Raw genomic sequence first — 14,707 nt, forward strand, 5'->3', positions numbered from 1 at the left:
GGGCACTTTGGGGAATGTCGGTCTTACTCACCGGGTCCTGGTTTATTGCTCATTAACGTATGGGTAAAAACACCGAGACTACTGCTTGACAATGGGCTCTTGTTTGCAAAACAGGGTGACCCGCAGGTGAAAGCTCAGTGGTGTAACCAAGGGAAAGGAGCGTGCCCACGTTGAAAAGCTGCCCATCTGATAACTGGGACGTGCCCTTTTCCAGGTAGAAACGTTTCGCTCAGAAGTACCATCAACTTTCTGGAGAAGTCTCCCGCATGAATACAAGGCAGCAGCTACACAGAGATAAACAAGCCACTTCAGAGATGTGAGTGAAGTTTTGTGAGAGCACACGGCAGATGCACGCACGCTTCATTGCAGGCTAACCAAAGTTCCCAGAAAGCCTCCTGGTAGGTAACAGCTGGTCCTACTGTACAAATCGGGATTGCTTTCATGTAAAATCAGGGATGTTTTCCTACCAGCCTTAAATACCTCTGCTTGAACTACAGGATATCTCAGGAATAACTACGTGCAAGGACAGTCGATGTGCAAGGACCGTGATCTGACAGCATTAGATCTTTGCAGGATATTATTAGGTCTCTACAGGATATAACGTCCACGGTCGCCTCAAGGTGTCAGAAGAAGACTCAGCTGGAGCTGCTCATGGCCATGTGGAGTGATGTGTGTGGCTGAGCTGAAATGAAGCAACAGCAAACAATTCAAGCACTAAGAGAAGAGAGTTCAGGAACCGTCACCGTTACAAGGCACAGGCAGTGCTGTGCCTTTTCTGTTTCCAAATAAGCTTCTGCAGCTTACAAGCTTCAAAATCTTCTGTAGCCCAAGGGAGAATCCATAATAGAGCAAGATTTAGATATATAGCCCCATATATTAATTAATTTGTACATACAGCCCTGTAGCTGAGAAGTTGTGAGCAGAGGTGTGGGGAGAACAACCACAGGTCCACTTGGAAACCATACTTTGCTTGTTCATACCAAGGAGAAACCCAGGTAGAATACCAGAATAATGATATTAAAACTTATTTTCATGAATAACAATTACCAAATGTACCCTGTCCTTTGAACATGAGCCACACAGACTGTACTTCAGGAGTTCCCCCCCCAAATCACCCTCATCTTTGCAGCTGTCCACTCCTGCTCTTTCTCAAAGAGTAGTTTGCATCCCCAACACCACCAAAGACTGGGGTGGATGGGAGACTTCTACTTTATTTTCGAGTTTGGGTTTGGAAGTTTTGAAATGACAAGTGGCCTTTCTCCTCTCCAAGTGGGATTCATCCAATGACCCAAAATTGCTGCATACATTGAAAAATGTTGGGTACTTCCATAAAAACATTCTGATGCTTATAACCACTTGCTGTTTTTTTGTTTTGTTTTGTTTTGTTTATTTTTTATTTCTGTCTATAATTCCAATACTGTATTTTCTTCTTCCTGAAATAATGGGTGCTGAGATAATAAATGTAATCTGTCCTAGGTTCCAGTAATTCCCATGGATTTCACTGGGAATGTTTTGTGGATTTCCAGCTTCCTCGAAAACCAGGAGGATCTTGATTTTTTCAGTAGAATGACATGGGCTACATGCCATTCCCTACTATTTACTTCAAGAATATAAATTAGATACAACTGAGACTGCAAAAATTAGGAGTGTGTATCCCCTACACAGCCTTTGGAGAAAAGTGCGTCCACTTCTGGGAGCAGAGAAGCAGAACAGAGCAGCTGAGCTGAACGCCTGCAGCGTGGATGAATGGCAACAGGACTCATCCCTCGGTGTTCATCTTAGGGGTGAATGTGTCAAACTAAAAGGTTTATGAATCCCACCTGAAAGAGAAAACATAAATATACAGGGAGGGGATGATGCAGGAAAGAAGGAAAGGAAATTGTCAGAGAGAATTCATCGAGAGCAAGAAACGTCTCAGCCACAACAGGACATGAGATATTAAAAAGCACAACCAGGGAGCACAGCAGGCATCGTGTGCCAAAGGAGCTTGTTCTAGAGCTGATGGGTAGCACCGCTTCCACAGAAATCAAGCCCAGCACACCAACAGGAGCTGACAGAGAGCACACCCCAGAGGCAGCTGTCTCTGCTAGAAAAACAGTGCTGAGCAAGAGTCTTCAGTGTCTTCTGCTCAGAAGCGCTGTCAGTCGGCGAGGTTATTAACGAGTTAGTCTATAATGGAGATGACTGTTGGTACTGCTTCACACCTGGCTATATCAAGATAGACAGGAAAGCAAATGCTCATTTCTGCCTTTTATGCAGCTGCCCCAAGAACGATGCTGATCAAGGGGCTGTACCATCATTGCCAGGCTCCCCCTAAAAGGATAAAGGAAGAGAAAATAAAAAAAAATCTGACATTCCTCCAGGCCTATTTATCCAGTCCTATGTGATTTAGCATTCTTTTTATATTATTATTTGTTATTTTCTATACTTTTGGCAGATCTCCTGGTGTGATAGGGTTATCATGTGCCATGGTGGTATCCTCACCACCAAAGCCTTGATGCCTAAAACCCACCCAGGAAAGCATTTCCTTGCATCCCACCACTTGGCAACTTAACATGTTCCTCAGAGATCCTTTTTCAGAACAGCTTGCTTCTTGCAGGGATTCCACTTTCCAGGTTGGTATTAAGGGCAAATAAAGCCTCGGATTATTCCTGAGTCTTCCACACCCAGTACCTCTTATTTGGCAATTCAAGGAGATTTGTTGCTTTCTACCTTTAGCTGTACCTCGGTGCCTGCATGAACACAGCTCTAACACTGATTTTCTGAGGTCAGGCTGCTTTTGATATGCAAAAGACTGTGGGGCGCACACTTCCTATTTCTCTTCTTGCCAAGATGAGAAAGTCAATTAAATTCTGTTTTTCCTGACTACTCCCTTTCCAGATAGCCTGGCATAGAAAGTAAAAACAAAACCCCAACAACCCATTTGAACCTTTTCCTGCTTTACAATATTCTAGAAATTACAATATATGCTAAACTGTGCTGTTTTGATGGCTTGTGGCATGCCAGCAGGTGGTATCGATCACAAATGACATTACTCCAAGCTGTTGACACAGCATCTGCAGCACGTTGTCCAAACCGCTTTCTTCACCTTCTCACTGTTATCTATCTTTTTTGTCAGTTTTTGGGATCAGTGCTATTATGCTTGAAGAACTGCAAGCCTTTATTACTACTCTCTACTCCTTAAAAACTCTATTATTTGAGTCTGACAGTCTTCCTAGATTACACGATGATAAAGCCACTGTGAGAGGAAAATGATGATAGCTGGCTGAAGTGAGCCAGAACCCAGATGGGTTGCAGACCTCTGGGTACCGCAGACGGTAAGAGGAACTGCCATGAGCCCAAGTCATTTAACGCTCCCATCCAACCAAGTACAGTTAAATATAACCCATGATAATGATCAATTAACTGTAATTTATTGTCAGAGGCAGGTTCTTTCAGGTTTTTGGAACTGCTTTTGCACTATAAATTCAAGTGACATTGAGAAGAAGAAAAAGCATGCTTTAGGAAGGGGCTGTCAAAAAGATATAGCTGTTACTTTTAAAAAACAAGGGTTTTCTTATTTCTTTATTATATATACCCATGGCAGGGGGTTGGAACTAGATGATCTTTAAGGTCCCTTCCAACCCAAACTATACTATGATGCTACAATACATGTAATATCATTCTATGTGTTGATATTTGGTTGTCAGCACTGGATAAATAACAGTTTGGTATATGCGTTTTTAAATAAAACCCTCAATCCTTAAATTGTTTTTATTACAACTCCTTCCCCTTTGCCTGTCTTTCCCAGCTTGGCTCAGTGGCACTGATGGCAGGAGGCAGGAAGTCAGAATGTAGCTTCAAGAGCTCGCTGGCAAACCGTACCCTACAACTTTCCTCCAGGTTTGAAAATTGTTATATTTGACCTAAAACAAACTATTTTGTTTGGATTTCAAGCTTTCTAAAAGCCATTTTGAAATAAAAGGAAAATTGAAAGATAACTTTAAACGCAATATTATTATTTTCCATAGATGTCAAAACTGACTTTTTAGAAATGCACATAAATTCTTGTTGATTAAGGCAATGAAATCAATCATGAAATATTCTAATCCATGCATGTCTTATTTCTCCACTTTTATACAAAGTATTTTTTCCAATCTCATTAAAAAAAAATACAGAGATGAGATGGGTTTTGGGTACGATATGAATTTTTTTTGCATTTCTTTCTTTCCTTTCCTGTTTTATTTCATTGCTGCAGTGGAAAAGCATCATTTAAAGTAGACTTTATTACTTTTAAAGGGTAATCTTCTGTTTCTGAAGGAATAAATAGGATGGGAAGTGTCCAAATTTGCTCATCCATCCCAGTTTGATTACTAATGTCAAGCACAAGCTTGAAACGTGAAAGGTCGATGTCCAGCCTAAGAGCTGAGCTATGCTAGGGAAATGACAGTGCATCTGGGTTTCTTCAGTTTTCACCAACCCTGCTCAAGATGTTCCCTCTCCAGACTCTTTGAGAAAATTCTCAAGGACGTTCTCTGTGACAGGTGAAGCCATGGTCTTAATAATCAAATTGGTGGGAGAGGTAAGTCAGCTTTTGGTGGTGGTAAACAAGTGTGAAGGTGAGCTGGTGTGCCTGGCTGTGAGACTTGGGGCTTGGGGACAGGAGCCATGGATGAGGCGCACGCACACCAGCCTTGCGTTCCCGACACCCAGGCTCTCCAAGAATCTCAGTTTTTAACCTTTCCTTGCCAAGTTCATTTTCTACCGGAGCATGGAGCTGAATGAGGGGACTGAGAGGTGCCAGCCACTGCTTCATGCCCAGATCTGAGCTGGGAGAAGAAGACCAGCCCTCCGAGGAGCACATTGAGGAGCATCTCCCCCTGTGGACATGCCACCTCCACAGGCTGCTGCCAGCTTCCAGGCACCTCACATGAGGTGAGGGAAGCGAGTGGGCTCACCTCACACCGCTCCCAATTCTCCCCCTAAAACCTGATATTTTTACACAACGCTGACAAAAAACTCCACAGCAGAGGCAAAACCCTACTATTTTTACATATCAAGGGGCCCAAACCCTGTATTTTTACACAGTAGGAAGGATAAAAAAAAGTCCAACCAAACAAAAAAACAACCCCAAACCCTACAGTTTTTCCACAACAGGGGCCAAAACTGCTGTTTTATAACAGCTAGGGTCAAAACCCCTCTTTTTGTTTTACACAACAGGGGCCAAAAACCCCGCTCTCTCCACACAGCGCAGGCAAAAAACCCGCTATTTTTCCCCAAGGCGGCCCCCCAGAAAGCACTTTTTTACACATGGCAGGCAAATATAAACCCAAACTGCTTTATTTTCACACAGCAGGTGCCACGGCGAGGCGAGGAGGCCCTGAAGGCCGCTGGGCCCGGAGGGGAAGCCCCGGCCCCTGAGCCCGGCCCGCGGGGCGGTGGCTGAGGGAGGCGGGGAGAGGCGGGGCGGCTGCCCCGGCCCCGGAGCTCCGGAGCCGGGCTGAGGCTCCAGCTGCTGCCGGTAAGAGCCGACGACGGTCCCCAGGGATGGGACATGGGGATTTGACCAACCCCGGCACCGTCCATGAAGGGTTGGGTGTGCCCCCGGGCGCCGCCCGGAGCGCTCGGTGCTGGGGGCTCCTCATGGAGGTTGGGGTTTTGCATCCCGGGATTGGGGTTTTGCATCCTGAGGGTTGGGGATTTGCACCCCAGGGGCTGGCGGTTTGCCCCCATGGCATGGGATTTGCACCCCAAGGATTAGGGATTCGCCCCCCGTAGCATGGGATTCACAACAAGGGGGCTTGGGGTTTTACACCCCAGGGGTTGGGGATTTGCGTCCTGGGGCTTGAAGGTTTGCAGCCACCCTGGTTTAGGGTTTTGGACCCCCACGGATTGTGGATTTGCATCCCTGGAGGCTGCTGCTTGCACCCCAAGATTTGGGGTTTTGCACCCCGGCTCATCAGCTCCCTGCGTTCGCATCGCGGGTTTAACTTTGCCTTGAGTTGTAGCGTACGATCGTGCTCCTGCCTGCGCCTGCTCCTCGGAGAAGTGCTACAGACTCGCTTTTTCCTGCAGAAAAAGTGTGTGCTGCTTCTGTGGGGGAGAGATCTCGAACGGGAACGGGCTGTGCTATTTAATGATGCAGGTTCGATGCGCGGCAGTGGAGCAGGGACGATGCTCACACACAGCCCAGCTGAGATCGCTTGGTGGGAAGGGACCAGGGCATCCTGCAAGCTGCACCCTGCTGCTGCTCCGAGATGCTGCTGGGATGCTTTGAGCCAGCAGGCTGCCTGGAATGGACAGGTTTGAAGGTAAGGATCACGCTTGCTTCTGGTGGGCTGCCAGACGCAGGTCTGGCGAGGTGTTGGAGAGGTAGCTGGGGTTCCCCTGTGCTGATTTGGGGTTGGAAATAAACTGTTTGTGCCTGAGAAACGCTGCCCTTCAGATGGAAGAGGGAGAGAAAAAAGGAAATTCAAGACAGAGGCACACTTGCATGGCCTCTTCGAATGCATGTTTTACAGGTGGGAGCACCCACAGGGACTTTCCTCCTCCTTTATCACCAGCCTTGCACAGTAACTCGCTATTAATACACTGCTGTTAACACCCTGCTGTCCTGCTGTGGTCTCAGCTCCCACAGAGGTCCTGGGGTAGCTGCATGTTGCCCTGTGCTGGCTGTTACTCAGCTTAGCAGAGGAGCAGAGTGGCAGCAAATGCATTTCCCGTTTTCACAATTCATGTAAGATTTTAGAGTGCAGTCAGCTTTGAGATTGCAGAGTGTTTTTCCCCCCTTTCCATCAAAATATACATGTTAGTAATGAAATTAACCTTTTACTTGGGATTTGTTTGCTGAATAAATTAGGTCAGACTTTCTGTATATTCAAGGAAAGCTGCTGAGATGAGGGAGTTGCTTCTAGACTTCTCTCGGGCAGACTGAGAACAGAATCTGTCCCATGAATTTTTGAAGAGAAGCATAACTGGGGTGTCCAAATAGAAGCAACACAAACCCTGAGGCACCCGAGGTCCCCATTCCTTCTGGGCTGATTGCATAGCATGGTGCAGTGGGGCATTTATCCCACTGATTTTAGGGGACTCCTTACAGGAAGGCTTGAAAGAGAGATTTAAAGACTTTGTGCTACATCAGCATTATAGCCACGTGAGCTGCTGCAGCTCATACAAGAATTTAAGTACTTATTATTCCAATACTTTGTGAAAATACATCCCTTGGGAGGATGGCACATCCCGTTTTGTCCCAAAGATTTCCACAGAGATTTTAAGATTGTATCATCCCCTGCTTTCCTGTATTAACAAGGCTCCAGATGGTTCAGGGGTAAGTAGCACTTCTTAATAAGAAAGAAGTAAGTTGCTGGCTGCCCAGTCAGAGGCAAAATAAACAAACAAATAAATAAATAAAAGGATGCTTGGCTGTAACATAAAGAGCAGATGAGCTGCGGATGCACTTCCAGGGGCTTTATGTGGGGATGCTTGAAATGGAGCCCACAGCAGCAGGACCCTGTTGTCTGCACCTTGAATCCAAACCTGAATTTCAAGCATCCATCATCCCTTCTTTTTTTGCTGAATATTTGTGGTTGGAGAAGTGGCGTGGGTGGTCAGGTAAGTGTGATTTCCAGCTGCTCAGTCTGTCCTGGCATCACGACCGAAAATAAGACAAGAGTGTTTCTTTGATATTTTGTGAGTGTGGACACATTTGTCACTTGTGAGCATCATCGTGTTGTGCTCCTAGATATATCCTGCATTAAGCAACTTGCTTTTGGTTTTCCACTTGGAAAGACCTAACCAGGGCTATCCTGGTGGCCAAGGTGGTACGTGGGTATCGCAGAGAGCTTGCTGAGATGGACTCTAAGAGCTCTGTTCCCCTTCTGCTTGAAGATTGAGAGCAGTGTGTGCTCGCAGATCAGTACCAGAGCAGCTGTGTGTAGGTGACAGTCTGTTTTAATTGTTTGGAGGAACACTTGCACGCCCTGAACCATGAGCACAGCCCGCAGGAGAAGGAAGATCTAACTTCTAAGCTCTTCTGTTTCAGAGTTACATCTGAAAACCTCAGACAACAAACCCAGTATCCTCATCAATAATTATTCAAGGCCAGAGGGAAAAAAGGAGAATGTTTTGAAATGAAGCAAAGCTCATATGTCCTGTTAATGCCTTGGGAGCCCATCTCAATGCTGCATGCTCTGCTAGGAGAACAAAAGGATGGCTGTGTGGTGGCTGTGTGCTTAACCTGGTTAGGGACCAACTTCAGGTGGACACCAGAGGACTGCTTCCAGACCCGCAGCAGCCCTGGAGTTGTGGGGACACCAGCATCTTCACCATGCTGGCTGCGTGAAGGTATCAGGAGCAGAGCAGGCTGAACAGTTTTTCTGCCAAAAAATGGGGCTGCATCAAAATCAAACAGTGCTCAGCAGCACATCCATTTTGATGATCTCCTCAAAGGGACTTAGAGCGAAAGCCCTAGGCTCTCCTCTTCTGTTAATAATGGGAGAGCTGGAGGTAGGATTTTATATTTTTTATTTGTATGTGGTGCTATCAGGATGTGAAATGTTGCCCAAGGCTCATTTTCCTTGTGACTGCTGTACTTAAGACACCCTGCAGCCTTTTAGCAGCACCTGCCCGGGGCCCGATGCCCAGCAAAGCTGCTTGTTCTCAGTGCTGGTGGGGCAGGAGAGCTTTGGGTCCCAGGCAGCAAGTCCCTGAAAAGGAAAAAAAGAAAAAGAAAAAAAAAAAAAAAGCTTTAATGGGACTCAGTGACTGAGCGTTAAAATGGAAGAAGAAATTCAGCTGTGAAGTGATGGACTTTGAGGATGATTAAAAGGGGGGGAAACTAATTTCCTGATCTCACCCTACCTTTGTGTCTGCAGCAGTGGGCTCTGAGCCGACCATTACCGTTCGGGAAGGAGATCTTTGGATCGTGGAAAGGTCAGCTCAGTGCTAAGTGCCAATCAAAAGCAGCAAACAACATTAGGAATTGCAGTGAAAAGGAGTCAGGGACAAAACAGAGAACATCATTACACCATCGTATAAATCCACGGTGCTTTTACTTCTTGGAAACTGAAGTTTTGGTCCATCACAGTCTTAGAAGAGCTGCAGAGGTGTCAAGCAGCCTCAAAGCAGGCTGGGCAAGCAGTCTCACCTGGTCTGTGGACGGCAAAGATTTAATGAGAATATATTCTGGGGGGATGGCGTGCTGCTAAGGGGGATTTAGCAGAGCTGCTTTCAGTCTGGATTTCAATTTCTTGCTTGTCTTCTCTTTGCTCGCAGAGGTTTTGTTTGATTTTTTCCCCTTGTATCTGCTTCCCCTGATAACACACTTGTCATCCACAGGGGAGCTTTTAGGCACCGTGAAGGACTTCAGCCAGCGCCGCACGTTTATCCTGACATGTTTCAGACACTTCTGGGCTGATAACCACGACGGACTGATAACCATGGGGCAGTGATGGCACAGACGCAGCAGGGTGTGTGGATTTTTCAGCGGAGCACAAACGTGGCTTCTGTGCTTCCTTTCACCGCGTGTTGAAGTTGTAATTTGTTTCCCCTTCTCTGCCATCCAGATTTTAACAGTGGGAGGATGCTGATGGACAAAAACGAGTCCTGGCTCTCTAATTTCTCCTCCGCTGCGTCATCCTTTGTGAAAGGAGGTGGCAGCCGGGCGGGGATCGGCCTCCAGGAGGTGGTCATCGGGTTAATACTCACCCTCATCGACTTGGTCACGCTCCTGGGAAATACAGTGGTCTTTATCTGCCCGGTGGTGGAAAAGAGGCTGCGGACCGTCACCTACATGTTCATCATGTCCTTGGCCACGGCAGACTTCCTCGTAGCCTGCCTGGTCATGCCGTTCAGGTAAGAAGGGATCCCCTGAGCTTCAAACGAAACACAGGATTGTGGTTGTTCCTTCTGGCTCCGAAGGTGCCACACTGGTGGAACTCGTGGGGAAGGCTGGCAGCCTCGCAAAATAAATCATTTGCCTGCACGAGCAGAAACAGTGCAGCCTGCAGTAGGGTATCAAATGTGATTCACTGCGTGTGGGGGAATTGTTTTGCCCCTATTACCATTGCAAATCGGTGGCTGTCACATTGGCATGGGGATGAAGGCCATCTCCCCTCTCCCTGCGTAAAAGTAAGGGTTTTATTTACATATTTTTTTATTTTAGGATTTTATTTCTAGGGTGGTTTAGGCTCTCTCAGTATTTAAGTGCCTCTTCAGGCACTCAGAGGATGATTCTCCCTGCACGAGGTGTATATTATCAAGACCTTCACTTGGCTACAACTGTGGTCTAGATGATCCTAGGGAAACAAATCCCCAGACCAATGTTCGTGCTGGGTCTGTCTGTCTCGTGCTGCAAAGCGGCCCTAAGTTTGTGTAAGGTGGGTGGCTGAGCTGCGTTTAGAGCTCTTGGAGCACCACAGAGGAGCTGAAGGCTATTTTCCCCTTTCGAGCTGTCGTTCTCACGGGGCTGCCTACGCTTCTGAGTTTGGCACTGAAAGGTATTTTCCCAAAACAAATTTACAAACTGAGCTAGTGGTTTATGCTGTCAGGTGGGAATAAAGCACTTAGCGGTGCCCTACAAACAGTACCACTGCCAGCTTCAGCTCTGAACTGTGTAAATTTTTAAATTCTGCTTCTCGAGTCATCCATCCATGCTCACCTGTCCTCCCCACTGCAAATATCTGGACCGGGGGCTTTTATTGCAGCTTGGTTGGAACCTGCTCCTACCCTGCTGCAGTCGGTGGGAATTAGGGTCTGCACCGGGAGGTTTGTGCTGCTGCTGGTGGGGTTTCTCCCTGGGGTGGTGGAAATGCTGCAAGAGGGTGGTGGAGGAACACGACTGCTGCTGGAGCAGGACAGCCAGCAGCTCTGCTGCTGGTCTGCACCCCTCAAATGCTGCAGGTTTCCTGATGCAAGGTCTGGAAGGCTCTCAGGCAGGTCTGGTGGGTCACATCTTACCCAGCTTCGTGCCCATGCTGCTCTTCTGAAGCACAGTTTGCTCCTCGGTGCACGTGGTAGGTAGCACATGCCAAAGAGGAGGAAAAGAAATGACCCCAGGAGGCAGTTTGGCTCAGCAAAAAGAGGTTTTGTGATAGAAAGGAAGGAAAAATGTGGTTGCCATCTGATGCATTAACGTTGTAGGAGCAGGACTTCTGCTTTGTTCTTGGCTTGGCTCGCTGGAAGGAGCAGCTCAGCTGTGCTCAGCTCGTTGTTGAGATCCTCCAACCAGCCCATCTGCTTCCAGGCTGACTGTTTCGAGCTTTACAAGCAAAAATGAAACACCGAGGTGACTTCATTTCTGCTGGTGGGGTGCGTTTCTTTGGGATTTTATCCATCCTTTTTAACCTGCTGCGTTCCTGGGCCTTCAGAGGCTGCATGCACCAGAGAAAACGGAGTGGGTGGCCCCTGCCTTGTGCTCCGAGAGCATCACTAGGCCAGAGGGGTCCCAGGAGAAGCGTGGTGGCTGTTAGGTACAGGATCTGTGTGCAGGGATGTTCATGACAGCAGTATTGTTGGCCTCTGGACAGCCAAGGTGCTCACACCACAAGCTTTTCAGGCAAGCAGAGGGCACCAGGGCACAGGGACAGATTCTGCTGGGGGATTTTTGAGCAGCAGCCCACGTAAAATGCTGCCCGCAGCTGGAGCCCTTCAACAGCACTTCCAGCAATGCACTTACCCTGCTTGTTGTGCTCTAAAACAACCTTTACAAGTGGTTTTAATAAATGGTCGCTAATTAAATGCAGAGCAGGTGTTGGCTTCCAGCTCCCGATAGCAACTTGGCTCTTTCTGCCCCTGCCAGGCAGCCAAGCCCACCTAAGGGTCCCGCAGCAGCTCTGCTTTCCTTCTGCTCGGCCATAAAGCTGTGAAGTTACAGGATAATTAAAGCTTTGCAGCAATAGGTAGGTACTCAGCCTTCCACACCAAATTCACACACAATGGTTGTTTCAGCAGCACCCCAGGAGTTACAGAAAGCTGCTGAAAGAAAGGGGAAGCAAATTGCAGCTGATTGAGTGCTGTAGGAACACGCATCAGCCTTCCTACAGCTGCCATATGTTCCTTCCTTCGCTGCTCACTTCTTACAGGCCCCCCTGACTTTGTTGGGAATGGTTTTGGCAAAACGTGCTGCTTTTTGCTGTTGTGCTTCCCTCACTGAGGCATTTGTGAGCTATGTACAAGCCACTCAGGCTTTTCCTCCTAGGAGATATATATATATATATATATATATATATATATATCTTCTTTTAATCCAAGACTTGAAATCCTTCAGTTTTGAAGCATGAGACCAGATGAAAAGCGAGCTTCTTGGCAGAGGCAGCATCTTCCACACCTTAGAAACTGGGGAGGATTCATAAAATGCTGTGCTTCATATGGCATGGGAAAAAGCTGGGATAAACAAGGCTGTGCAGATGTGTATTTTGGGAGGTTTTGGAGCAAAGCACCTTGACCTTGCAGGCAAGAAACTTGGGTTTGGTTTTCTTCAGCCATGCCCCACCTGAGGGTTAATGCCTTGGATTACACTTTGAAGGTGATTATCTGGTGTCTGAGCTTCACTCCATGCTCATCTCGAGTACCTCCAATAAAACATGATGTTTCTTCAGTGGAATCTTGAAATACAATCAATCAGCCTCTCTAGCTTTGGTCTCTGCCCGTTTTCTCTCGCAGCATCATTTACGAGGTGACGGGGATGTGGCTGTTCGGGAAGCTGTTCTGCAAAGTCTGGATCTCCTTCGATGTCATGTTCTGCACTGCGTCCATCGTCACGCTGTGCTTTATCAGCCTGGACAGGTACTGCTCCGTGGTGACCCCCTACCACTACTCCAGAAGGATGTCCCGTGGCAGGTGAGTGTAGCTGTTTCTCATTGCAGGTCCTTCCAAATTTTCACTTGGCCAAGGCCTATAATGGAAAGGGACCAAATGAGCTGTTGGCTTTTTCTGCCCCAAATCAGAACACAAGGATCTTTGCACCATTTAAAGTTTTGCAGAATTTTGCTCTGCCAAGGTTTCATGTGAAACGTTGAAATGAGGACTGCAGGGTGGGGAGGGTTGTCTGAGGGTGGGCAGAGAGGACGTTTCAGGAAGGATCCTCAGCAGGTAAGATAATGGCTGGATATTAACGCTGGAACCAATTGGAAAAATCTCCATGCTGTTGTCTTAAATATTAACAAAAATCCTCTATAAAACCTTCCTTCATATTTTTTCTGCCAGCTCTGAGCATCCCTTACGCCAGCCCCAATTCTCTAAGCCACGGATCCAAGCACCCAGTCATTAGTTGTTGCTGTATGGACGTGTTGTACCCCAGCTTTTTCCCTGCTCAGTGCCTCCTCCAAGCCCGTTGGGAATACCGAGTGGTGATATCCCACACGGGTTACCGTGGGGATTGGGCTGTACTGCATGTTCTCAACTCAGAATAACTCAGACCCTCTCTCCCCTCCCCATCTCTTGCCTTCGGCAGATGCATTGTGATGACCTGCACGGTTTGGGTGTACTCCTCCCTCATCTCCTTCCTTCCTGTCATGCAAGGCTGGAACGAGATCCCCGGGGTGGATTTTGATGCGGGTACCGAGTGTGTCTTCGTCACCAACTGGATCTTCGCCATCGTGGCCTCTGCCCTTGCGTTTTTCGTCCCCTTCATGGTCATGTGCAGCATGTACTTCTTCATCTACCGAGCGTCGCGGCTCAAGGCCACCCGCATCATGTCGCAGACCCTGGAGCTCCACTACCACCCCAACAGCAAGCGGCAGAACCACCTGCAGCTGGAGAACAAGGCCACGCGGACCATCAGCATCATCATTTCTGTCTTCGTGCTCTGCTGGCTGCCGTATTTTGTCCTGAACGTCTGGCTGGCTGCCCGGGGCACTGAGTCTGCTAGCACGGTCCTGGTGGACACCTTCAAGGTCATCACTTGGTTGGGGTATTGCAACTCCACCATCAACCCGATGCTCTACGCCTTCCTCAACAGGGACTTCCAGCGGGCCCTGAAGAAGCTGCTCATTTGCAGGCCCAGGTCGCAGGTGGACATCGGGGAGGACATGGTGTCCATAGCCACCTTTTCCAGGACTGCTCCCGACCTGGAATATAACATCACCGTGCCGGTGCCCAATGGTGTCCTGAAGGGCAAGCCCAAGCAGTAGGGGCTCAGAGATGGTTGCTGGAGGTGGCGGTGTAGAAAGTGCAAGAGCACTTCCTCGTGGAAAAGTGCATGGCTGGAAAATAGGGGATGGAGGGGCTGAAATATTACAGCTGGGGGCATACGGCAACGATGCGTTTCTTTCTCTTCCACGGTTTTATGAACAAAGAGGAATTTGTTGTAGCTAACGGAGCTCATTCTTTCCTGAGTAATTATTTTTTTAATGAGTATTTCCTAATAGGAATCCAATCTTCATGCTGGGGAAAAGAAATCAGTAGAAAAACGTGACTTTGCCTTACTGTATGCACATCCTGGTGTCCTACAGCTCAAGTTGTGATGGTATTTTGTCCTGATTGAGCCCTGAAGCTCTCATCTGGCAGTTTATATTACAGATGCAACCAGGTATAGTTAAGTACACTGCTCACACAGTCTGAAGCCTGGTCTGTCTGCACAGCGTTCAGCTTGTTCGCTTGCTTCTGAAATAGAGGTTTAGGGCTTACCCAGGCTGAGGGAGTTGGGGTTGTTCAGACAGGAGAAGAGAAGGCCCCGGGGAGACCTTACAGCAGCCCTCCGGGACCTAAAGGGGGCTGCCGGAAAGCTGGG

At 47.8% G+C, this 14,707-nt stretch overlaps 1 protein-coding gene across 1 annotated transcript; it reads left to right on the top strand.

Moving 5' to 3' along the window:
• Positions 1-5,363: 5,363 nt before the first annotated feature.
• LOC106018247 (histamine H2 receptor) lies at positions 5,364-14,296 on the top strand. Its single transcript, XM_027455763.3, has 6 exons — positions 5,364-5,500; positions 6,125-6,290; positions 9,316-9,446; positions 9,543-9,831; positions 12,640-12,816; positions 13,430-14,296. The coding sequence occupies exons 3-6, from the start codon at positions 9,428-9,430 to the stop codon at positions 14,106-14,108; spliced, it is 1,164 nt and encodes a 387-aa protein (XP_027311564.1). The 5' UTR covers positions 5,364-5,500; positions 6,125-6,290; positions 9,316-9,427; the 3' UTR covers positions 14,109-14,296.
• Positions 14,297-14,707: the final 411 nt, after the last annotated feature.

Source organism: Anas platyrhynchos, chromosome 4 (genome assembly GCF_047663525.1).
Source record: "Anas platyrhynchos isolate ZD024472 breed Pekin duck chromosome 4, IASCAAS_PekinDuck_T2T, whole genome shotgun sequence".
In the NCBI taxonomy this organism is placed as follows: Eukaryota; Metazoa; Chordata; class Aves; order Anseriformes; family Anatidae; genus Anas; species Anas platyrhynchos.